Below are 26,106 nucleotides of genomic sequence, written 5' to 3'. Positions count from 1 at the left end.
CACAGCAGGGCAGGGTACCAAAAGTTTGTGGTGCATTTTGACCAGCCTGGGGCTGCTGTGCTGGGTACTGTGCCTGGCTCTCCTCCCTGCAGCCCACCAAAGGTTTCAGTTTCCGTGGTTGGAGTGGGCAGCTGGGAGCATGGAGGGTTGTGCTAGAAATGATTGTTCACTGAAACGTGCACGATTGCCCTCATTATTATACCTTTTTTTTTTTTTCTCTTGAGGGAAAGTGATCAAGTTCTCCTTTCTGAGTGTTTTCAGAGGCACCTGGTTTGAATTAAAGGCTCTTCCAGCATCTGAGGGTCTCCTGGCAGAGGCTGGAAATACACATGAAAAGTCCTTGGCCACTGGCCACTGAGCTGAGTTTCTTTGATACACAAATTTCTTGCTGACCCTCACCTCCCTTCCCTGCCCCAAGACCCCCAAAACTTTTGGGAAAACAGTTGGGTTTTGCCTCTTTTGATAGAGCTAGGGATCAAATTTACTAGATTTTCTTGGAAAGGAGCAGAGACCTCTCCCAGCTTGTTTGCCTGGCATGGGTTTGGTGTCCCAAAGAAGGGGCAACAGCCCCTTCTTGTTTGGCCCAAAAGGGACAACACCTTACTGAGTTTTGCTTATGTTACTGAGTTTTGCTTAGTGCTGACCTCACAGGGACATGCCTCATACCTCTGCTAGTCAGCTGGGAGCAGTAAAATGGAGGTGCCAGGTCTCCCAGTGTATCCTTGGCTTGAAAAATTCATAGTTGCAGAGGTGAAAAGGTTCAGTGAGCTTCAGACCCAAGAGCTGTATTTGTCCCCATAAATCTGTTTTCTGCAGGAAGCCACAACCTCTGGTTTCCAGCCCCACCAGCCTCTGGCTCCTCAGTTTAGGAGAAGGCTCAGGAATTTCTCCTGAAATGTCTGAGCAATGTTAGGGACAGCGGTGATGGGATGCTGGACAAGAGGGAACACAGGTCCAGTCAGGTCTGGTGGGGTTGTAGACACCAGCAGCACATCCACGGGCTGGAGCTTGCTAAGCCACCTTTATTTCTTCTCGTTGATTATGTCTTACACTGGAATTAATTATGATGAAGAGCCCAGCCCAAGCAAGGCCTGACACCTGTCTGGGGAAGCATGGTCACAGACACAGGGCTGTTCCCAGCTCCACTGTGCCAGGGTACTGCCACCTTGCCCTCCCAGCTTGGTCCTGCCTTTGCCTGTTGATCTTGAAAAACCTCTGGAGCCAGACTTATCCCTGATGTCATTCTGTGGGGCCCCACCATGATGGGATCTCCACTCTAGAGGGACACCAGCTGGGAGACCATCCTTATTCCTCTGCCAAAATATCACACTTCTCTTTGCTTAAGCCAAGAAATCTCTGCATCCCTGCTGCAGCTGGCCAGATGTTTGGGTATGTGAGAGTGGCACAGATCCCCCCCTGCAGCAGCTGCTCCCCCATCCCCATCATGCAGAGACATTTTTTTGCTGCAGAGGTTTTTTGCAGCATGGTGGCCTGACCCTCTCGTGCCTTCTGCCAGGTCAGCTTTGCCTCTCACTAAGTGATGGCTCCTTCCTCCCTGTGCATGAACTGTTCCCATCTGTGCCCCGTCAAAACCAATTCAGCTGGCAAAGGATCTAACTGCATTTAAATACAAAGCAGAGCCTCTCCTCTTCCAGCACGGGCTTTCTCTGCTCCCTTTTGTGCCCTTTTGCTCTCCTCCAATCCTAGCCCATCCATCCTGGGGTGCTGCATCCTACTGAGAGCATTGCTGCAATCCTGGAGAGCCTGCTGAGTGCCGGGGAAAGCCAAAGGGGCTGCAGGAGTGGGACACTGCTGTAGCAGAGAAAAAAATAAAGGATTCAAGCCCTTAGTAGACCTAAGCTATAGGTTAAAAACACTGTAAGTGCTGCAGGGTCAAATCCCAACCAGACAGAGGGAAATTCCTCAGGTAGCCCTTTAGTGCAGCTCTTTGGTTCCCAGCCCACAGTGCTCACAGCAGAGCACAGGAGCAAGGGACGAGCCAGGCTCTGCATGGAGGAATCCTGCATCTGAGCAGGTGTCAGGAAAGAGTCTAGAGCCAAACTGGGGCCCTGGAGAGTGTGTGCCAGGGCAATCCTCAAAACCCAGCTGGGTTTGCTTGGATACCAGATAAAGCGAGCCATGCTTTTATGGAGGTCTCTCATAAGGGTCTCAACCAGGTTCCCCAGTGAAATGCCAGGGGAGGAGACTGAGGTTTTCCTGTGCTCCCAGTGACCACAATGAAGCCATTCTGTTTCTGCCTTCAGGTTTTTTCTCTGCCCTGTATGTGCAGGCCATGGGAGGAGGGAAGCAGCAGCTCGGTGTGAGCTTGCAGTGCTGGCAGGACCCTGAGCTCCAGCTCTCCTGCTTCCCCTGCCTCTCCCTTTCTCATGGGCTGCAGAGTGATGCCAGGGGAGAAGGGAAGCAGCAAATTGGATCTGTGGGGCATCAGGAGGGAAAGCATGTCATACTGGGGCTGTACACTCCCACGGGCACAGCATCCACAGAAATCCTTCCCAGCCACCACCAGTTTAGAACAGGCTTCAACCCACACTGCCCTCCCCCACCGGCCCTCCCCCCTCCCAAAAAAGTTCCAACTTAGAGCATTTCATCTTCCCCATTCTCTGAGAACTCTCTAGATCTGACAGAGGTTAGTGGAGAAGCCTTTTTGTGCATTTGTGCTCCAAATCTCCCTCCCTCTTGGAGGTCTGGGAGAGCCTCTTGGATGCTGTCCTTGCTCCTGCTGGCCACTTCTGTGGGATGCCATTAAGTGCTTCTCATCTCTGTTAAACTGTCCAGACCCATCTCATGAACTCGTGGAGTGTAAATGACTTCTTTGTGACAATGTAATGCAATTAGTGCTAATTATAGAGTGTGTAATGTCTGCAACACATCTCTGTAATTACAGTAAAACTTGCCGGAGATGAGAATAGTGCTGTATTATCAAAACTCTGCTTAGGGAAACATGGCTTTGGCTGTAGGTTACAGAGCTGCATGGGGAAAAAGGGGAGGGAAAAAAAGTGATGAATGGCATAATTATGTTGCATTATTTTTAGAGGAGGGCATTTGGGGAGTTTGCTTGCGAGAGAACACTTTGAAGGTTAACAGGCATTGCAAGCAGCTCTTGCCCTCTAAAGATGATTCGGTGTCATTCTGACCTCTCCCAGCATAAGACACAGATGTACTGAGGATGGGTGCTTGTTTGCATCCCAAAATATGCAGAAGTGGTTTCAGTTGAATGCTGACTGGGGCTTGGGCTGGTAAGCCACAGCTGTGGGATGGAGATGTGCCCTCACTTGGTGACTCCCTGGCCACTGTAGGACCCAGCACCCACTATCCTCCCGCAGGGCACAGGAGCACCTTCTCTGCTCAGTAGAGGGTAGCCACAGACTGAGGTCTCCCTCCTGCTCAGCTGGAGCCAGCTCTAGCCCCACACTTTGCTGCAGTCCCAGCAGCTTGCAGGAACACAGCTTCTTCTGGCTTTGTTCAGATAAGGACTTCCACGACCTCTGCATCTGTGTAGATTGAAATGGGCTTTAAGCCATCCTCATCAAAAACCCCCATGGTGTGATTTTGGAGTTATCCCATGCAGAACCAGGAGCTCGGCTTTGATCTTTGTGGTTCCCTTTCAGCTCAGAAGATTTTGTAGTTCTATTCTAGAATTCTAACCCCAAAACAACAAAAATCCCTAATGGTTTATTGTTTTCCTGTGAGAGAGCTTTACACCAGGGGATAATTTGGAGCTGTCAGAGCTCATAGGATTCTTCTCTGCCTTCCTGTGCCCACATTCTGCTCCCCACCGAGCAGGGCTGTGCATCATCCCTGCTTGAGCTGTGTGGGTCTGTGGTTACTCCAGGCTCAGTCAGTTGTTTGGCCAAGACTGAAGAGCCCTGTTTGTGCTTTGCTCATTGTAATGGTAACAAGCCTCTTCAAAGACTTTGTAGGAAAGTTAAACACTTCTGGAATATTTCGCTTACAACTGAAGAGGAGCTGGGGCTGCTGGTGGTTGGCAGGCTGCTTAATTCAGGAACAGACTCCACTTCTTTCTCTCTTTGTTTCCTGAACATTTCTAATGTTTGTTGTGATATTTTTTTCTCTCTTTGGAAGGCTGTGAGTTAAACAGTGAGCTCCACTGAAGCCTTCATAAACAACCTTAAGGATGTCTTTCTCCTTCCTGGTTTTGAGCATTGAATTTCAGGGCTGAAATAGGCTGCAGGAAGCCCTGTTGTGCTCCTAGGAGAGAAAGGGATGACACAGCCCCCACTCCATCCCTGCTCCATCTAAATCTGGATGGGGTCCGAAAAGCTCTTTAGCTCAGAAATTGGAAGGAGGGCTATGGTGCCAGACAGGTCTCTGCAGGGAGCTGTGATCCCATGGCTTCAGCAGCCAGAGCAAGATTCCTGCTGGGTGCTCGTGGAGAAGCTTCCAGCGTGTTGCCTTCATCCCACAGAGCCAGATCACTCCAAAGGCAGGCAGGACTCCTCTGAAGGGCATTTGAGCTGTACAAGGCTGATCAAGGGGCTGTTTCAGCTTCCTGGCTCAGGTGGGGGACTGCCTACGGGAGCTCCTGCTGCAGCTCCCACTGCAAAGGCTGATTTCCCCTGTACATGAGTCTCTTCATCCCTTAAAACCAAAACTAACAGGGAGGCAGTGTCTTTTCCATTCCCTCTGCCTCTGCTGAGCTGTCTGACCTGAGGAGCAGCACACGAGGACGTGGCAGCAGTACCCTCTGTGCTGCCTGGGCACCCCGGGCGAGCACCGGGGTGTAATTGCCCGTGGAAGAGGCTGATTTGCACACACAATTACCCAATGTGCAGCCACTGCCACAGCCCCTCTGGGCCACAGAGAAAGCTGCACCAAACCTGCTCCCAGGGCTTCTCCTGGGCTTTCCAGGATGGATATGAGTGTCCTGGATGGATTTGAGTGTCCTGGAAACTGGGAGCCTCCTCCACGGCCTCACAGTGTCCTGACTAATCCCAAATTAGGTGCTTTGTGCTCTGAGCAGAAGTGCCAGAACATCAAGCCAATACTCGTCATCATGAACCTCCAGGACTTCGATATCTGGGGCTGAGCTGTGCAATTTAATGTTTTAAGTTACTTTTGGGTGGATAAAGGATAGCCAAGACCTGGGCAGAGATGAAACCCGTGGCTGTGGATGCTCCGTGCTGCCTTCCCACAGCCTTTGGAGCAAAGCATCCTGAACAAGCTGCATCCCTGACTCACAGAAACCTGCTGGGTAAAAGAAAGCCCTCAGCATTCTCCCTCGCAGCTGAGCTGACTCAAATCCACCTGTGAAAAGTCTGGAAGTTTTTTTTACAGTTTTAGGACTTTTAAAAAGGAAATTCTTTTGTTTCGTTCAGTTCTTCAGCTGAACTTGCTGCTGCTTCAAAAGCCTCATTAGTCAAGTGTCCTGGCTGGGACACATGGTGCAGCCAGATCCAGCAGGCTGCAGGGTTCATGCTCTCTGTGTGCTATTCTTTTTCTTCTGTTCAGCTTGATTGAAATGAGTATTTTTAAAATTAAGCAACACCCACGAATGCGGTGAGAGTCGCAAGGCTCCAAACGCAGCCGCTGAATGAAAGCAGAGCACAGCCAAGCTGGCGAGAGCGGGGGGAAATTTCATTCCAGCTTTCTGAAGATACACCACCTAAATAATTTCCCCTTGTCTTTTCCAGCACCGATGGCTTAATATCACCCACTGATGGCTGTGCTTTGTAGATAAAGGGTGTCTCTATGCCTGCTTTTTGAAGCCTTTTAACGCAGTAAATAAATCTCAGCCTATCTCTCCCCAGCAGTGCAGGGCTCTGAGTGTGTAGGGGGTGGGCAGCTCTCGGGGGTGCCCTGCCTGCAGCCACTGCTGCTTTGCCACCCGTTCCTTGTGTGACCTTGGTCACATCCCCTGGCTGTGCAGCACCCTCAGCACCCAGCTGTGGAAGGGGAGAGTTCAAGCTTTCCCTGGAAAGTGCTCTCAGCAGAAACTCTCTGTGTGACTCTGCTGGGTTTTCACATCTGCTTCCTGAGCAGGAGTGATCCTGGCGATGGGACCAGAGTCAGAGCTGAGAGCAGGGTCCTTCAGGGATGCAGTGCTGGCTAGGTGTGGGAATGACTTCTCTGGAATTTCTGTGCCCTGTTAGGGACTCTCTTGGTAAGCAGAGCCGCTTGAACCCTTCCTGTGATGCTCTGAGCATCACTTTTGGAAGCCCTTTGCCTCCAGGTTGCTGCCTAGCATTGCATTCAGGCAATCCTTCATGGTGCGTCGGGTTTTACACGAGAGAAACCCCAACATGCTCCAACTCACTGTCTCCAGGTGGAATAGGAATGAATTCCTCCTGCCTGGTCCATCTTGAGCCATCCTTGTTGCCTGTCAGCTGAGCTCTGGGAGTTTTCGTGCTTGGAGAAGCATTTGCCAAAGGTTTGCATCAGCTCCCTCTCTGCCTCCCACTAGCAGCCCGTTGTATGTCTGGCTTTGCAGATGCTCCACTTTTATTCTTAGAAAGTCCTAAATATTTCCGCTTTCCTTCTGAATAACTCCAGTGATCGGGGGTTGCTAATCACCCTGACGAGCTGTGAATCCATCCTATTTAATGCTGAGTTTCTCTCTGAGCCTTTAACTTGGCTGGGCACCAGGTTGGTGGCAGCGGTGCTGACAGGCATCATGCCTTCCCCTCTGAGCAGAGATGACATTTGAATTGAAGCTTCATCAGGAGCCTTTTGCACTGCAGATTTCCAATGCATAAATGCTATATATGCTGGTAAATGTACCTGTCACCTCACCAGCTGGTGACACCCTGACATTTGCTCTCCCTGAGTATCTTCCCTTGCCGGGGATGTGGATTGATTCTTCCCATGCTTCCCCTTGCCTTGGGAAGTGACCTTAGAGCTGGGAACTGGTGGTGTTCTCACTGGACTTGCTCTTTAGTGACTGAGCTTTACTGACATTCTTTTCTCTAATACTGAGTTCTCTCAAGGCACTTGAGCTGTTGGTTACCACCAAGGTGTGGACCCTGTAGTCTGTGTCTGGGGTTGAGCTTGGCAGTGCTGGTAACACCAATTCTGGTAGCAGTGCCCAGCAACAGAGGCAGGAGACCACCTTCTTGCTCTTGGTCTTGGTCTTCAAGTGTTTGCTTAAGCCTCTGGGTTGTTGTTCAGCTTGTTCCTTTAAATTCTGCATTATAATTGTTCTTTAATAAGTTAAATCAAAATGCATTTTACAGCACATCCTTTGCAGCTTACAAGCACTCACATCTCTCAAAGTGCGTCTGGAGCTGTCATTAATCAGAAAATGATTTGTCTTGGTGCATTTAACCACGTGCTGCTCTGAATTTTGCTCGCAGCCTCTGTTTTAATAATGGATGAAAGAAAAGTTGTATGTTTGATATGGGCTTTTTACCTGAATATTGCCAACCATACAGAAATCTCTTTGAACAGCGAGTGAAACTTGACAGCAGTGAAAGCCAGGGAAGCCACTGCCCCTCTCCTCACCTTAGCCAAAGCTTGCCCAATGCAGGGAGTCTTGTGCACTGAGGAAGGGACTGGTTTCCCACTCTGAGATCAGGTGGGATTTTGTGAATACACTGCATTCTTTTCTGGTCAGGGGGCTGAGAACAAATTCGTAGTATCCATATGTGCATGTCCCACCTCCATCTCCTGGGACTGTCCCGTTGCTGTGGGGGTCAGCGAAGCAGAGAGGAATATGTTGAGTTTATTTTAAACTTAGGTATGGTTTGATCATCATCATTCTCATTAGAGCATGTCAGGTAGATCCTCACTGCATTGAACATGGAGCTGTTTATATGGGGGCTGGAAGGGGAGCCTTCTCAAGCCTGGGGCCCCCCTCACCTGCTGGGGGCCAGAAGGAGGAGAGTGGGTTTGGCTGATCACAGCAGGAACAGAAGCCTCCAGCGTGCTGCAGCAAGGCAAACGTAACACAGCACGGAGAGATCCTGTGGGATTTCCAGCAGGGAGGAACGGGACGGCACCGATGCCTTGGTGCAAGGAGTGACCAAAACCTCCTCCAGAAACTTGATTCCTAATCAGGTGAGATTAATTCAGACCAGGGCAAGCGTGGAGGAAGGTTGGGACTGAGAAGCAGAGAGCCTGTCTGTGAGATGGGGCTGGAAGAACTTGATCTATTTGAATTTGCAAAATCAAGGCTGAGAGAAGATGTGCTTTGTCCTCCATAAATACCTGGGTGGGTAAACATCAGGGACAAACAACAGCTAGAGAAGATACTTTAAAGACAGTGCTGCCATAAGAACAAATGGATATGAGCTTGTCCTGAATAAATTCAGGCTGGAAGTTAGGCTTCTAGCCATTAGAGTCGAAGGGAGGGAACCACCCAGCTTGTTTGGAGATGGAATTTTTGGAAGAGATTAATATGCTGTGGTTGCCTGTGGTAGTGGGAGCCTGACTGTCCACAGAGCCTCAAGGTTGTCTTTCTTACCTTTGCTTGGCTCTGCCTCTTCAAGAATATTTTGGGCAGAGCTCTTGGGTCTTCCCACATCCAGAGAGCAGAGTCCTGGAGGTGTTGTGACTGATGACTCTGTTGTGCTTGAGCACAGGTGAGAAGAATGAGAGGTGCTGGGGCACCCCAGGGACTTGCAGCCATCCCATCCTTGGACTAAGTCCTGTGAATGTTGCTCCTCTATGTCCTGAGCTGGGGAATAACCTGTCAGACAGTGGGAGCACTGGGAGGTTCCTAGGTCCCTGTTGGCCCCATTTTTTATCTGCAAGTGTCGCCAGTTTTGGTCCCACTTGCCCAAGGGTGTCTGCTGAGCAGAGACGGCAGAGCTCAGTGCTCTGTGCTGATCATCTCCTGTGGCCCACAGAGGGGTCTGCACCAGGAGATGTTCTTCCTTTCAGAACTGTGGTGGTGCTCAGCACAACAAGCTCAGATTCATTACAGCACCCATAAAATTGATAAAAGCTGGGTTATGCCTGGAAATTTCCTCTCTGGAGTGTGCAGGGACTTTCAGAAGCTTCTGCCTGGCTCTGTGCAAAAACCAAACCAGAAGAGAGAGAGAGAGATCTGTGGCTGTGTGAGCTGGTGTATCACATTCCCCCTCATTGACTTTATCCTGACATGCAAACAAGCTTTAATTAATTCCTCTGGCAAACTTTCTGGATGGGAGAGATGCAGTAACAAGTCCCTCTGTGAGTGGTTGGCATTTAATGTTTGCTTGATAATGTTTGATAATCTAACATTTCTCCACCGGATCCGTGACACCCCTCCTTGGTTTTGTGTCTTTCTCAGGATGCTGGAGTACTCCCTGGACCTGCAGAACGTCAGCTTCTCGGCCGTCCGCACTGTCCGAGTCCTGCGGCCACTCAGGGCCATCAACAGGGTCCCCAGTAAGTCAGTTCTTATTCCTCACTGCTGGGGCTCTCTGGATCCATGCCCCAAAGATGAGAGGGCAAACCCAGATGCTTTCATCTTACATCAAAGCTCAAACATTTGCCCAAGCCTGGCGGTGCTGAGTCCTATCACCGCTCTCTGGGTTCCTTTTGACACCTGTGGCATCAGAGATGAGTCAGTAAATTATCCAGGACTGTCTTCAGACACCTGCCTTTCTCATCTGGAGAGGGTCTGAGGAGGTGCTAAAGGGCTGCAGGTGATAGGGACTGATAGAGCCAGCAGTGGGGTCTGAGACAGGCAGTGGGGTCTGAGCTGTGCTGCTCCCACCATCCCTGGGATACTCCATCCTTCCCTGGAGAAGTTGTGGTGAGGAAGTCTTGTTGTGCCTGAAGATAGCCCCCTGGGAAGTGCTGAATACCCCCGAGCTGGTCCTCACAGCCCACAGCCCCAGCATCTCCAAAGCAGACCTGGGTGGGATGGGCAGTGGTGTGTCGGGTCACGGACAGGGCTCCCAGCCCTGCTGTAAGCGGTGGGTGGCATTGCCTGCAGCTGCATGGCAGCCCAGCCCCACTGCACTGGCCATCACAAACCCTCCCAGTGCTCCATGAGGGACCCTGAGCACGCTGAACCCTGCCAGATGCTGTGTGGACCAGGTGTGTTAAGTATCAGTACAACTGCACCAGAAGGATCCTTTTCCTGGTCCAACAATCCTGGTCATCAAGCCCAGTACTGTTTTAGCCAAATTAAATCCCAGTCTGCACTCCCCTATCTGAACTGGCCCAATGTGTTGGTGAGAACTAATCAGCTTCAGTTCTCTATGCTGATGCTGGAAGTGCCTGGGATCTATTCATTTTCCTGATCCTGACTCTTGAACTTAATCTGGCTGTGCTGCTGATGTTTCAATCATTACACAAGCTTCAGAATCCTGTTTGCAGTGGTTGTTTTTTTTATTTTTTTTATCCCCACTGCTGAACTGGTGGACAGCTGAATTTATCCACAACTGCCTAACTGGGGATGTAATTCACTTAATGTGTTTTGAAATCCTGGGTAATTTATCTTGTCTTCTCTGCAGTGTAGTTACAGCGGGATAGAAATGCAAGGTAGGAAAAATTAAAAATGAGCTTTGTTTGATTATCAATGCAATAACCACAGAAAGTAATTTTAGTAATTAGGAGTTGATGCAAGGTGGTTGTGCCTGGTAAAGGAGTAGAAGAAAAACCCTGAGAGAGGAGGTGACAGCATCAGAATAAGAGAAAAAAAGTGTTCCTGTATCATCGAAGTAAAGGGTGCAACAGTAAAGCTTTCTTTAGATAAAAGCCAATATAAGCAAGGGAGAGAGTGCAGAACATGGGGAAAGAAAGAGAGTGAGAGATGAGCAGAATATTACACAGATGTCAGATGAAATAAATTTTTTGTGTGTAAATGTCAAGTTGAAGTCACCATCAATTTGTCCTTGTTACAGAACTGGCTGTTCCTGAACTTGTGAGAATTAACTGCCAGGGAGAGTCCTGTATTTTAAGGAAGAGAGGGCATTTAGGATAGATGAGGGGAAATAGGGAGGGAAGGGAATTTTGAAATATACTGAGTGGAGAAAGAAATACGATTGAGCAAAGAACATCAGAATTTAATCTGAGGGAAGAGAGGAAACATAATTGCTAGTAAACTTTAGAGAAGAGGGCTTGAGGAACAGGGAAAATAGGTCTGGTGTTCAGGAGCAAGGCATGAATGAAAGGGGCTGTTCCAGGGGCTTTGGGGGGAAGCTTAAGGGGATGGGAAGCCGTGTTCACATGTGGGTGATGAGGATAGGAGGAAAAGAATAGAAGGAAATATAGGTGTAAAAGGATCAATGGAAAGGAAAAGGTCAGGAGGACATAGCTGGAGAGAGAAAATCCAACGTAAACTCTTCCCCTTTGCCTCAGGTATGCGCATCCTGGTGACTCTGCTCCTGGACACGCTGCCCATGCTGGGGAACGTCCTCCTCCTCTGCTTCTTCGTCTTCTTCATCTTCGGCATCGTGGGAGTCCAGCTGTGGGCAGGTTTGCTCAGGAACCGCTGCTTCCTCCCCGAGAACTTCAGCATGTGAGTCTGTGTGGGCAGCACCAGTGTCTGCCCAGCTTGAGGGAGGCTGTCCCTCCAGGATTTCCTCTGTAAAAATCTTCTCTAAATGCTCCCTGCTCCTAAATGCCACCATCACTCCTGCTCGGGCACACACAGCGGGTACAGAGCGAGCTGTGACAATTTGCCATTTGCATTTGCAGGCTGTCCTTAACTCTCAGCTGGCACTTGGGAACTTTTCTGATAGTTAAAAGCCTCCAAAAAAAACCCTCTGAGAATGGGAGTTCAGGCTTTCTAAATTCACCATATCACTAATGTGTGATATTTTCTGTGTGGAGATGCCCAGGTCTGAAACCCCTGCAGCAGCTGGTGGTGTTTATTGCCACAACTTTTGTAGTCCCCCCTAAACCCCAGGAGAAGCTAATGGAACTACTGTGCATGTTTGATGCTAGATGATTTTCAGCCTCAGAGCAAGAGATAGTCCCTACCCCAATGTTAATTTTTACAGATCCCTGAATTTTAAGGCCAAAAGAATTGTTGTTATCAGTCTTCTGGCCTGAGGTAGCACTCTTTGGACAGTGGTTGAAATACCTGGTAGCTGACGGCCTCTTTCAGGGTTTCCATGCCTGTTTTACCTACCTGCTTTTTTCCACCATCTCCATCCTATCAAATGCTTGGAGAAAGGCAGGTGACTGCAAACCCTCGATGGCTCTGCCAAGTTCTGCCACGCTGGTCACCTTTCAGTGGATTGCTGACTCCCAGGGTGGATCTGACTGGATTCACACCTGGAGGGAGGAATCCTACAAGCCCAAAGCCTCTTTTCTGTACACAGCAGGACCACGTTGCTGCTGCTGCTGCTGCTGCTGTGGACAGGCTGGCAGGAGGCATCTTCCAACCTCTCCCACCCACCTCCAAATTAACTCCCACCTACCTCCTAATCAACTCCCACCCCTCTTGCAGGTCATGCCTTCAAAGGGTGGCTGGAAGTGTCATTACCAGGACATGTCCCTGTTAAGTAAATGTCAGCAGAGCAGGGGGACAGCCTCACCACCGAGTAAATCCAATAGAGCCACAGGTTTGGGTGCTGTTTAATTGAGCCAGAATTCCAGCAGTTTAGATAGGCTTTGAAGGGTAATACAGGAAATTCTGCAGGAATTAACCAGGCTGAACTAGGCTTAAAATTATCTTTGCAAGCTTTAGTTGGAGTCCTGGCAGCATTAAAGAGAAAGTGTGTGCGGAGCAAGGAGCCAGTCTCTGACTAGCCATGGGTTGTTTTATGTCCCTAAAGAGTATTTTTGCCTGGTTTGCTGTGGTAAGACCACCCTCAGAGGGAATTTAGAGCTTACCTGTGGGCTGAACTGACATGGTGAAATGCAGATGAAGTCCCTGTCTCTGATTTTTAGGAATTTTGGGAGGTCCTTGTACATAGAGTATTCCTAAGTGATTCTCAGCATCTCCAGAAGGACAGGACATACAGGAGCTTAAACTGACTGATTTCCATCTTACTGCAGCAAAGACATTTCAGAGAAGCCCTGTCACTCTGAATCCTTAGTCTCCTAAAGTCAAAGCCAGAGTGCTTCTAGAGGGAGTAACTTTTAATAATGCCATCAAGGGATTGCCAAGGGGCCGAGTGTGCTGCCTCAATTTCTCAAATCTCAGTTAAGGACATCAGCTCACCCCGTGGGGCTGCAGTAACTCCAAGAGGATTCCTTCTTTAAAAAATAGCTTTAAGATCCAGAAAAGCAGATGTCAGACTTCTATGCTGTTACAGCTGTCTCTTTGCCAGATTGCTTGCAACCCGTGTGCAAACCCCAGCCTTGTCTGGACTCTTTCAGCCCCTACACGGTGGATTTGGAGCGGTACTACCAGACAGAGAATGAAGATGAAAATCCCTTCATCTGCTCCCAGCCCCGGGAGAATGGGATGCGCTACTGCCGGAGCATCCCAACACGGAGGGAAGAGGGTCTGGAGTGCACTCTGGATTATTATTCCTACAATGACACCACCAACACCTCTTGTGTGAACTGGAACCAATACTACACCAATTGCTCTGCTGGGGAGCACAACCCCTTCAAGGGAGCCATCAACTTTGATAACATTGGCTATGCCTGGATTGCAATATTTCAGGTGAGCCCTGTCTGCCAATTGTCACCAGGTGGGCAAACAGCAGGTCCTGCCCCCAAAATGTTCCCAGGGCTGTGTAATTGCACTCCTGGGGGCTGTTTTGTGCTAGTGAACACCTACATAGTAGTGCACAGATGCTCAAAGTGTTAGTGATACAACATGATGCTTGTTTTGAGAATGTCTCCACCTCACATGCATGGAGAAAACCCTGTGGGTGTGCAGTCTGATGATGTTGGTGTGGGCCACAGCCTAGAGACTGCTCTTCTTTCTGCAAAATGCACTAGTGGTCCTTAAGTCCAGCTGGAAAGGGGCTAGATTCAGCCTGGGCAGCTGATAACATGGCTGTTGGCATTGGGAGGAGCAGGAGTTGGTTCCTCAGCATCTTGTACTGCACCAAGACCTACTATGGGGTGTCAGACACGACCCAGCCAGAAGAAACATTGCCTGTGCACTTTGTTGTATCTGAGCCTTCAGCAGTTTGTTTTCCCTTCCTGTCTCCACCAGGTCATCACGCTGGAAGGCTGGGTGGACATCATGTACTTTGTCATGGATGCACACTCCTTCTACAACTTCATCTACTTCATCCTCCTGATCATTGTGAGTGGCCCTTAGTGGGGCAGGGGGGGTTCTCCTGGCATTTGGAGAGAGCAGAGTGGAGTCACCCAGAGGAACAGGGCAGAAGATAGAGTGAATATAAAAGCTGAAGTAGCAACCAGCCTGCTGGGAGAAACGCAGCTTCCCTGTGGAATTGTGCTGCAGCTGCATTTAGCTGCAAACATGAGGAAGGAAAGAGATGTGCTCAAGTAGTGGTAGATAACGCTTACGTTGTTGCTGCTGTTTCTACTACTTCTCTTCTTGTACTTCAAGCTTCTCTCTCTTGCTTGCCACCTTGAATTTAAGTTTTAAAGTAGGCAAATTTAACATGATCAGTTTTTGAGTGCCAGAAGGGGAAGAGGCTGCCCAAAAATTCCCCCACATTGAAGAACCCATCTGGCTGGGTCCTTGGTGCCGTGGGGATGTTATGGGAAAACAGTCCCAAACTTCAGAGAGCACGTTAAGAAAAGAGGGAAGAGATTACTGCCCACAGCCCACCCACACTTCACAGCATCATCTGAGACCACCCACAAAGGAGCCAACAAAGAGTTTCTGTGTGGTGGGCTCCATGATGGGCTTCATCTATGCAAGCAGAATTGTCTACAGTGACTGGCTGAGCTCCGTTGTCTAGACTCCCTTTATCGTCAAGGGGGAAAAATAGGTGCTTTAAGGGGGTGATTCATCTACTCTGAAGGTAGACATCCAAAATAAATTAGATGCATTGCAGACTTGATGCGCCTATTTCTCTCTTGACTCTAAAGGATCATTAGGTGTCTCACTCAGATGTAGCTAAGTGAGATGAGTCCTTTTCTTGCTACACTATTGGTCTAAGTCCAGAAAAATAGCTGCACATTGTCAGTTAGGTCATTGTGGGGATTTCTGCTCCTCATCAAACCAGGACACAAACCCTGACGAGAAAGCAGACAGTTGTTTAATCCATGATGCTGTTTTTTTTCTGTTAGCTTCCCCAAGAGAGAAACAAACCCTTGCTCTCAGCCTCCCCATGATGACGGAGAGGAAGAGCAAGCAGTACTTTTCCAGATGCCGTGCGAGTAACATTAGCAGTGTGTGATAGCCCGTTAGCACGTCAGTAATTCCCTGCGACCCAGACTGGGCTCTGCAGAAGGCAGAACCTCATGAAACCCTGGTTGGAAAGAAAATCTCCAAGCTGTGGGTACAGGCTGCTGATGCTCTTGCGTAACAGTCACCCGCAAATCCCATTAGCAGGGGAAAGGGATCTGCTCGCAAGCTGCCCACACACTGGCAGAAAAACACTCCTATCAGGAAGGCGCAATGCATTCGTCGTAATGTCACTAATTGTGATAATTACAACTGCTGTCTGCGGAGAGAGAAAAACACCATCTTAAAAGAGCAAGAGATTTTTGTCAAAATAATCTTCTCTCATCTTTGATCTCTGACGTGCTCCATGGAGGGGCTGGCGTGGGAGTCCCTGGGGCGGGAGCTCGGCGGGTGAATCAGCCCAGCCACTGGTCCCTGCTGGGTGACACGGGGGGTGGGGTTGGCTGGGGTTTGCCACTCTTTGTCCCCGGCAGATCTGTGGGGTGCCACGGCTGCACTGAGGTGGCTGATGTCCCCTGTCCCCTCAGGTGGGCTCCTTCTTCATGATCAATCTGTGCCTGGTGGTGATAGCGACGCAGTTCTCCGAGACGAAGCAGCGCGAGAGCCAGCTGATGAAGGAGCAGCGCGTGCGGTACCTGTCCAACGCCAGCACCCTTGCCAGCTTCTCAGAGCCAGGAAGCTGCTACGACGAGCTCCTCAAGTACCTGGTTTACATTGCCCGGAAAGGCAGCAAGCAGCTGGTGAAGGCCTACAGGGCAGCAGGCGTGAGGATGGGCTTCCTCAGCAGCCCCACTAGCAAGGCGAGGGCCGAGCGGCGCGCCAGGAAGCGCCAGGGCAGGAAGAGATCCTCCGTGCACCACCTCATCCACCACCACCACCACCACCACCACCACTACCACCTGGGCAACGGGAACCTGCGAGCGCCCCGTGCCAGCCCGGAGATCAGCGACGTGGAGACCAGCTCCCTGCACAATGGGACCAACCGGCTGATGCTCCCTCCCTCGGCACCCAATTCCCTGGGGGGCCCCAGCACCTCTCCCAGCAACACCGAGTCCGTGCACAGCATCTACCATGCCGACTGTCACTTTGAGCCGGTGCGCTGCCGCTCGTCCCTGACGCAGCCAAGCCTCGGCTTGCCCAGCCCAGAAGGGATCCCCCAGAACATAGTGGGCAGCAAGGTGTACCCCACAGTGCACTCCAGTACCTCCCATGAGATGCTGAAAGAGAAGAACCTGGGGGAGGCGGCGGTGGGTGCTGGGAGCAGCACCTTGACGAGCCTCAACATCCCGCCCGGTCCGTACAGCACCATGCACAAGCTGCTGGAGACACAGAGCACAGGTGAGCTGGGCTTGGGTCTACATCTGGGGCTGCTTTCCAGAAATACAGTTTTTGTCCTAATTTTTTTCTCTCCCTGAATTTTTGCAGGGTTCTTCTCAGTCCATGTTACAGAGAAAGGCGATGGCTTTCCAGGTAAGATGAATAGAAACCTTACAACTTACCTAATGCCTCTTACAGCCAAATTTAGGAGGGAGGTTTCAACCTCCCAGACTTCATATCTATAATAATCCAAGGCATATGAGGGTTTTCAGTGAATCCATTTTCTTTGCAATCCCCGTCTTGTAGATGAGAAGAGTACAAGAGAGCTGGAGAGGGACTTTGACAAGGACATGTAGTGACAGGAAGGAGGGAATGGCTTTAAACTTTGCAGAGGGTGGGTTTAGATTAAATGTTAGAGCAAAATTCCATTCTTTCCCTCCACTCCTAAACCGTTTACAGGGAGCTCTTCCCAAATCCTGTACTCCCAAAATCAGCTAGAGCTTGCAGATGGACACCTTCCAGATCTGGATCTTATCACACACCTGAGCACTGTGTAGCTCTGCTCCCGTGGGACACAAGGCTCAGGGAGATTGAGTGTCTGCTTTGTGTGAGTGCTCAAGGGCAATCACAGATGCCGAGTATTATAAATCTGTGATTTGCTCAGGAAGTCTGTAAGAGTCAGACACTGAATGCATCTTTCTTGGATCAGGGATTTCATATCTTCATTTCAAGATGCTCTTTTCCCCTCCACATCCTGGAGTTCAGGCCAGTCTAGTCCAAGCACTCTCAGCCTCCAAGAAGTGTTTCTGGCCAAGCTTTCCCAGGCAGTCAGTGCCTTTTCCACCCCACTGCAATGGCACTGACCTTTCCAGCCAGGAGCTGTGCAGGGAAGAGACCAAATCCTGCCCCCAGCCCAGCGCTGCCCAGAGACTGAACACACAGATCTGGGCTCTGAGTTGCTCTCATTGCTGGGTGCTGCCATGCAGGAGTCAGGTGCGTGCATTGCCTTTCTCCTTGCAGCCAGCTGGTGGGAATTTTCGGGAATATCCTGCTGGTATTTCACCCAGGATACATCTGGCATCTTCCACTGAGGCCAACATGTGGAGAGGGAAGCTAGTGGTTTTGGAGCATCAGCAGAGGGAAAAGGAAAGAAGGCTGCTAACAGTCCTCCCGATAATTACAGCCGGGAGCCTGCCAGGACCGGGGGAACCGATTGCTTCCTCCTTCCTGTAATGGCTATAGATGTAGTGAGGTGTGCTCAGGGCCCACAGCTGGGGTGCTATCTTTCTGGGGGCAGCAAAGAGAGCTTCATAAACAGAGAGAAGGCACTTGGAGAGACAAGATTTTAACCCAGCAGAAGCCCTTTTCCCATTAGGAAATGCTTGTCATGTCCGAGGCAAAGGCTTGGTGCTAACAGGGGGTGGGGTTTGCTTCCTGCAGCCCCCCAGTCCCGGCTGACGAGCTGCCCTTTCCCTGCTCTGCTGACATTTCAGGTGCCTGCCAAAGCTCTTGCAAGATCTCCAGCCCCTGCAGCAAGCTGGATGGTGGCTCCTGCAGCCCTGAGAGCTGCCCTTACTGCCTGACGGCGCTGGCGGGCGAGGCCGAGCTGTCGGACAATGAGACAGTGGACTCGGACAGTGAGGGGGTCTATGAGTTCACACAGGACGCCCACTACAGCGACCAGCGGGACCCACAGAGGGGCAGAGCCCGGGCCAGGAAAGCCCACCTGGTGCTGGCCTTCTGGCATGTGGTGTGTGAGACTTTCCAGAAGATCGTGGACAGCAAATATTTTGGCCGTGGGATCATGGTGGCCATTCTTATTAACACGCTCAGCATGGGGATTGAGTACCACGAGCAGGTGAGTGCTGTCCTGGCAGCTCCTGCTGCAGAGGAGTTGCAGGTGGGGGTTATGAGTCTGAGTCCAGTGGGATGGCTTGGGTTGAGAGGCATTGGAATGCTCTGGGAAGAGTCCCAGAATGGAATAAGGCAGGCTTTTTTCTCTGAGCCTGCTGCTTCCAGGTTGCAGCAATCACCTTGACTGATAACAGGCTATGTGAGCTCCTGCATCCTAGCTTATCAACCATGCCGAGACCACTGTCCCCTGGGCAGCACCAGTGGTGCTGGGGTCTGTGGTGAGGGGACCAAGGAGATGGAGCAGCCCTTTGCCACCAGGTCACTGTGAGCCTGGCAGTGCTTGAGGTGCTGCCAGCAGCTGTGGCCTCTCTGGGCTCTGGGGTCAGTGCATCTGCAGGCAGGGAACTCTATTGAATTTGCACTCTTTGGAAGGGAGGTAAAAAATGGCTTTGCCTCCTCGGTGAACGCTCCAGCAGCAGTATGATGAGTCCAAAATAGACTCATCACTGGCTATTTCTTTGCTCATTTATCTGAGTCCTTGCAGGCAAGAGAGTGCTTGTGCTCCAGTCTCCCACGGCTTGTCACCTGGCAAGCTTTCCCTATATATAGTCATTAAGAAAAGGAGTCACCACGTTCCTCTTGAAACATCTCCATGATGTTCCATGACAAGAACTCTGCTTTCAGAGGCTTTGCATGCTGTGGCCCCACATGAATTTTGTGGCTGCTGCTGGGGCCTGCCTGGCATGATCCTTGATCCTGCCCCAAGCACTTGTCTAGGGGTTGCAGGTGCATGCTTCCTTTAGGGTGAGGAGTTTATTAGTGGGGATGCAGGGATGCTGCAAAACCTTCTTATAAACCCCTCCCATTCTTGAGGGCTCCCAGCATGTTGTTTCTCCCAGGATGTCAGAGCTCTGTGCTCCCAGAAAGACACAGCCACCCCTGTGCCAGCACCAGTCTTGGCTGAGAAGCTTGTTGCATCTCAAGTCGTGACTTCACTTTTCTCCCTTCTTGGCACGTTTCATGTTTGCTGAGTTGCTCACAATTGCACGCAGAGGAGTTTCTCCCCCAGGTCCTGGTGGAAGCAGTGGTGGCTGTGGATCAACTCCCAATTCCCCTGTCATCCTGTGGCATTAATGCCTCAGTGACCTCGTGCCAGGGTGACGTGGCTGTGCTCAATGTGTCCCTTCCAGCCAGTACCTTCCCCCTGATGCCCTGATGCAGTCTAGCTGGCTGGGTGTTGTTTTCAGTACACATTAAACCGTGGCACACTGCAAAGTCCAGCTTGTTTCACCTTCATTTGCTGCCCTTGGTGGGAGCTCTGCAGGGAAGCTGGAGTGATTCTACCTTTATTTAATAATCTTGGGGAGATTATCTTCAAAGACACTGGGAGGAGGTGGTTCACAAAAACCAATAAACACTTTTATTCCTCCCTTGGCTGAAGGGTGAAAGCAGATCCACAGTGTCTTTGCTGTGACTGCCCAAGGGACGGATTGTCAAAGCTTGTTTCCCTTTCCCAGGAGCATTTTTGGGAGATGCTGGTGTGGGCTCCCAGCCGGGGGGACCACCCCACTGGGGACGGGTGGCTGAGCAAGCTCCCATCATCAAACACCCCAAGTGCAACACAACTCCTTAATTCTTTGCCTTGGGAAATGTGGGGCAGGAGGTTTCTGGTTTCTGCCCTCGCCAGTGGTGAGTCCCAGCAAACATCTGGATGACAAGAGGCAGATTTTTGTGTGGTTTTCGGGTAACAAGGGTGAAGGGAGCTGATAAGCGTGGGGGGACTCCAGACACTGTGGGTGGTTGCTTTCTTTAATGGTATTTTGAAGCTACTACTGTTCCAGATTCCTTTCTCCAGGCATTTGGAGGGAATAGCAGAGCTTGTTTTTATTAGTTCATCTTCTTGAAGCGGTGGCAGAGAACAGAGAGGTGTTTCTTTGTAACCTCGTAAGGCTTACACTTGGCAATTTCATAAACTGACAGTTATGAGAGCAGGAATTAGAGGGGCAAAATGCTGGACCAGACCTTCCTGCAGAGATTATAAATACCGAAACATGATTTTTTTTTATTTCAGAAGAGCCTTTCCTAGAAGTGTGAGTGATCAACCATGTCAAATTTATCTTTACTGACTGATGTTTGCAAAGATGTGAGGGCGCTTGAAGAGTACTTGACTCCATGACCTTCTATATTAAGCTCTCTGCTTATTTAGACAGTATTTACCTCTTGGGCTTTCCAATGCTGCCCTGGGCACAGTGGGCTATATTAGGGTAAATATTTTAAGGGTCTATTTTAAAGTGTCATGTTAAAACCTTGTGTTGTTTAGTGGCCCTTGGCAGAGGGGCTGCTCCTCTCTGAGAGGAAGGACAGGCTGGATGTTACTCAAGAAGGAAGAGGCTTCTGCCCACCCATCTGCTGGGGGTTCAGCAGTTCTGGGACCACCAGACCATCCTGGGCTTCAAGACAGGAGCTGGTGAGCTGAGCTCCTCATAGCACCAGGGAGAAAAGTTTGCTCCTCTGGAGGTTTGACATCTCACCTTGGGACAGGCAGCCTGGAGGGACCTGAAAGAATCTTTTAGTCCCTTGTTTAACAGACATGGCAACCAGAGTAAGCCTGGCTGGATATTTAAGATGCAGTGGTTCTCTGAAGGCACATACGAATGAGTGGCAATTGGGAGTGTGTTGAAAACACTGGCCCCCACCTCTTGCTGTTTATTTGTATTCACCCATCAGTCAACCTGGCCAGACTGAGCACCCGTGGCCAGGGCTGCTGGATGAACCTCCTCTTCCACCCAAAGCTCTTTTCCACAGGCCACCTTCCACAGTAAATTGTCAACACACATTTTACCATCACATGGCAGGGGCTCCAAGAGCTGGGTTTCCTCTAGGCTCCTTCTGACACGAGCTGACTTTCTCACTCAACACCAGGTTGTTTCTGCGTGGTTCCTGCACATGCCTGAGCTGTAGGTACACCTGACTGGTTGCAATTCTGTATATTCTCCCCATCCCACCCATCTGAAAGCAGCTCCTGCTGTTCTGGCTCGGTGCAGTGGGAGGGAGGCAGTGCAGTGTGAGGTGCTCGCAGCACTCGCCACGTTGTGGCTGTTGGGCAGTGGTGGGAAATTTTCCATCAGGAAAATGACAACCAGATTGCCACAGATTATTAATGTGGCTGCGAAATAGCTTGTTTTTCTACAGAGATGAAGCAAAATGCAGGTAGAAACTATTAGCATTGGGTAGAGGAATATAAATGTGATTTAAAGGTAGACTCGAGGGGATTTTAAATACACTGTTGAACCAATTGACTGATTCACCTTAGGGAAGCTGAGCCTCTGCAGCACTGGGGGTTCAAACAGCTGTGGCTTTGCAAAAGATTGTTCTGCCATAGAACAGGAGTAAAATGTGCTGCTAAACCAGAGGTTTTCTGTGCTGCTTTCCCCCCAGCCCTGGCTGTAAGCCAGGCTCTGTTCCATAATGTGCTGCTTTTATTTTCCTTTTTTTCCTCCAAGTCCTTTCTTGGAGTGAAAAGCAAAGGCTTTAGTATGAGGCATGATGTTGGACTCCTCAGTAGGGGAAAGAATTCAGCAAGGGCTTCCTTGAGGAAGGGCTTTGGAGGTTTTGTTTTTGTTTTTAAAATCTGGTTCACATTGAGCTTCCTGGCTGTTCTGAGTTTCCTTGTCTGAACTCACATTGTATGAACTATACCCTACATATTCATTTGTTTAAATAGCACTTGAATTTCAGCCGCCGTCTCTGCGGTGTTTTGCCATTGTTAACATAACAAGAAAGAGACTGGAGAGTCCTTCACTGGCCTCCCCAAAGCTGCAATGGGTTCAATTCCCTGCATGGGTCTTGTGTGGACTTGGATCTAGATTGATCCAAAACCCTGGTGTCTCTGAAAGAAGGAAGAAAGAATTGGTTCAGACCTGTGGGGAGCCTTTTGTTGATTTTTAAGAGCAAATTGGAGAGTTGACAAGGGTGAATAACTCTTTGGGACAGCACCCAAGGAGAAAAGCTCATTATCCATGGGAGGCAGTTCTTCAAGGAAGTGGGATGAGGTGATGCCTGACATGTCCCCAGCATGAGTGAGCCAGTGGAGGACCCCCAGCTACAGCAGCGTGTTGTAGGGGTCCACAAAGCCACAGTGCCCCAAGCCAAGGTGGGCAAACACCCTTCTGTAGGAGACAGGAGCAGCCTAAGCCTATGGCAGTAGCTCAAGCTGAATTCCTGGTACCTCCTGCTGCAGGGGACAGAGCAGGGTACAGATGATGTAAAGCTGTCATTGGTAACATTACAATCTAATAGCTGCTGCAGCATGGAAATATCAACCATCTGTGCCAAGGAGTCAAAGGAAATCTTGCTGGCAAAATGCATTAAAGTGTCTATTTATGTAAACAGTCAGGGCTTGAGAACAAGAGGGTTGTCTTAATCAGCATCACAGAACATTAAATTTTTAGGCATCCAGTATGATGGAGAGGGGAGGTGAACAGTAAGAAAACCTGCCAGCATGGAGCAACCATTAGGCTGCAGGTTCAAGTATTAATAATAGTTACCCAAATGGTATTTATGCACTTCTGCTTCTGCCCGAATTCAATGTGCAAGGAAGAAGGTAACTAGAAATTACTAGCTGTCATAACACCCACTGATTGATTTCTCCATGTGGGAAGAAAATTGTATTGTGCCAGGGAGAAATGGTGTAAGGGAACTGGGCAGTGGGGGTGTGACAGGTTGGTGCCCCAGGTTTCAGAGTGCTTTTGTATCCAAAGTTCTGGGCAGACTGGAAAGTAGAGGTCTGGATCCCTGTATGAGCACTGCCTCAAAAGATAAAGGCATCTTTGGGATGAGAAGTACTTTGCTCCCAGGACTTGGTGGTCAAGAGCATCCCAATCCCCACCAGTTTCAAGCCCAGTTGAACATTTTGCTGCTGGTGGAGGCTGGTCCTTTGACCATCCCTATGTACTAAAATGAGATCTTGCCCAGGGCTCGTTCACCTCCTGAGGAGGAGATCTGGGGAGATCTTGGTTGCAGCTCACCTTTGTCTGGCTGCATAGGGCAGCTGTGGACAGCACCATGTCCCTTCCAGCCTCTGTGGCTCCATGCCAGGTCAATCCAGGGCACACGTATTTTGGCTGCTTTGATGCACATGGATTTCTGCCAGCTCCCCAGGTCAGGAAGGAAGGGAATCCTTTCGTTTTGTAAAATATTTCTGGTATCTCTTGCATCTCTTCTGAGTTGTTTCCTGTGAGTACAGGGACTCAAAGACCTGTCCCATGTCCATGTCCCAGCTGGTGCTGCACCAGGGGTCTCTGCATCACACACTGATGCAAACTGGTGCTGTACTCCTTAACCCTATACCCCAGCTGTCTCACTCCAACTGAATGGTACAGACCAGCTTTGTGGGGAAATTTCTCATTTGATACTTCCCCATGTAAGTGTGATTCATTAGGCTTTGTTTTAGAAGGGCACTTACACAGGTGTGTGCATCCCTGAATCAATGAAACAGCCTTTCCTTGGAAAGCCTCCATCTGCCCAGGGCTCTTCCCAGGAGCACACAAGGTCTCACGTTCATGCAATGCCTTCTCTTCCTACAGAGTTTTCTCCACTTCCACTCAGGTGCACATCCCACATCTCTTATTTAACTTCGTTACACATCTCTCCAGCCCTGTGCCAGCTGCTCTTAGCCAGCAATCCAAGCCTTGGCAGCTCAGTGAGGCTTTTCCCTCCCTCAGCACCTGCTGGCTTTGCCCTGTGTAGGGCTTGGAGCTACCATCAACTTAATTCCTCGACATTCCAGCTGCAAGGGGCACTCCCACGGCAGGCAAACGAGGTGCCCTATGGGTTTGCACGTGCTGTATTCAATTAGCTCCTGCTTATGCAGAAATTACTCTTATTAATGGCTTGTTGTTGGAGACTGGAGGAATCAACGCTAATGGAAGTCATCAGAGCTGTTAATCGCTAGGATTACCAACTTCAACACCAGTTCTCTATTTGTTAGTGGGGCTAATTCTTTTTATGGACCTTGGGGTTCTTCTGCTTCTCAGGGATTGGAAGGGTTTATGAGGTCTTTTAGAAACTCGCATGTTTTAATTGACCCACTTGTAAAGCTCTTCCAGGGGTAAAAAATGCTATGGTCCTCTTAGTCATTAAAAAATGGGCTGTGCCTACAAACCAGATTTTATCCTGGTTCTGGAGACTGAATTATTTAAAAATTAAATGAGATTTCATGCAACTGGAAAGGTTATTTGTTTTATCAGATAAATCAGTTCTCTGCATGCTTTAGGGATGAGCGTGTATAGATCCCTTGACACCTGCTAAAGTTTTCTTCAGCTCCCTGGCTGGGAAACCATAAGTGTCAGTCCTTTCCTGTTAATTTAGTTCAGAGGCTGGAAATACTTGGGCTGCCTTAGATCCTATCATTACTGCTGTTGTTTCAGCTGCCATCCATACCCTCATGCTATCTCTGCTCAGGCAGCATTGAAAGAGACTCCAGCTAGGTGAAATGGGAAAATGATGTGCACTTTCAAAACTTGCTTCATCCCTGTATGGATGAAAAATTGCTGCTCTATGCAGATAGAGCTTCTGTTCCTTTGATTATTGTGGTTGTTCCCCTTGGGTGGGATCCAGGAAATTCAGCTAGAGCATCTGGAGCACCCTCAGCTTGCACCACAAACGCTTTCATCTGTAAGCACTTCTGGTTATTGGTGTTTTCCCAGAGATCAGTCAATATTTTTCCCCAGTTCTCCTGGTAGAAATTTGTCCCAATGCTGTTGGCACCCACGATTCTGCCCTGCTGCCACTCGTGTCCTCACAGAGCCCATTCCCACCCTGCAGGAGTGGGGGCAGGAGCCGAGGGCTTTTTCCCTTGTCTCTGCTGGATTTCAGCTCTTTGTTATAATTGGTTTTTTGCTGATGTTGGGAAACGAGCAGCTTTTCTCCCATGGATGTCTGTCAGCATTAGAGATAGTGTTACCAGCATCAGAAACCCAGGTTCAGCAGAACTGTGCAGGAGCTCTACACTGACAGCATTTTTCTTTCCCTCTTTTTATTTCCTCCCTCCCCCTGGTCCCTTCTCAAGTACTAATAGGGAGATAAGTTTCAAACTTGGTTTAGATTAACCAGAAATAGAGGGCTTTAAATCTTAAATACTTACAAGGTGTGACCAAGTAGAAATGCAGCTTTTGTTCAGCTTAAGCTCCTGCGAAACCTGAGCAGAGGGATGAGCTGGTTCATGTTTTTCTTGCATTTTCTGGGATAATATTCATCCAGAAATCTCAAGCAGAGAGAGATAAGGACTCCAGGCTAGAATATCTGCTGTGCCTCCTGAGAGTGATAAAGAGAGCCCAGCTGCAGGACTTGGTGAGGATGTGGTCTGCAGGTCCCATTTATGGGTCTGGGCAGCCATGGTTCATTGGAGGTTCCTTCAGGGGTGGGTTGATGAAATTCCCCATCAAATTTGGGGCTCATCCCCTCATTTGCACCCACTCTCAAGATAGACAGGCAGGGGCTGGGAGCTCAGGCACGTATGGGCAACTGGAGCCAGGGAATTCAGTTTTTTGCCACAGTTCCTCAACAAAGATGTATTGGAGAGGAAAGTCTTGCACCAGGAGGTTCCATGTCCACAGGACTCAGCTCCTTCCCTCTGCAGATGTGGGCTGGGAAGGGACACATGTGGATTGGAATGGGGAAGGCTGGGTGCAAGACAAGGAGATTAGCAGAAGGGATGGAAGGGGAATCCC

General features: G+C 49.7%; 1 protein-coding gene across 26 annotated transcripts in view; it reads left to right on the top strand.

The window, feature by feature from the left end:
- Positions 1-26,106, top strand: part of CACNA1G (calcium voltage-gated channel subunit alpha1 G) — a 143,533-nt gene that overhangs the window by 46,626 nt on the left and 70,801 nt on the right. For all 26 annotated transcript variants that reach the window (XM_085556808.1, XM_085556804.1, XM_085556809.1 and 23 more), the window contains exons 4-10: positions 9,251-9,348; positions 11,272-11,431; positions 13,243-13,534; positions 14,036-14,128; positions 15,733-16,543; positions 16,631-16,675; positions 18,016-18,380. In XM_085556808.1, coding sequence (XP_085412934.1) covers positions 9,251-9,348; positions 11,272-11,431; positions 13,243-13,534; positions 14,036-14,128; positions 15,733-16,543; positions 16,631-16,675; positions 18,016-18,380 — 1,864 coding nt within the window. The remainder of the gene's footprint in view (positions 1-9,250; positions 9,349-11,271; positions 11,432-13,242; positions 13,535-14,035; positions 14,129-15,732; positions 16,544-16,630; positions 16,676-18,015; positions 18,381-26,106) is intronic.

The sequence above is a fragment of the Lonchura striata genome, chromosome 18, assembly GCF_050655825.1.
Source record: "Lonchura striata isolate lonStrDom1 chromosome 18, ASM5065582v1, whole genome shotgun sequence".
Taxonomy (NCBI): Eukaryota; Metazoa; Chordata; class Aves; order Passeriformes; family Estrildidae; genus Lonchura; species Lonchura striata.
This window is presented reverse-complemented; position numbering and strand designations above follow the sequence as displayed.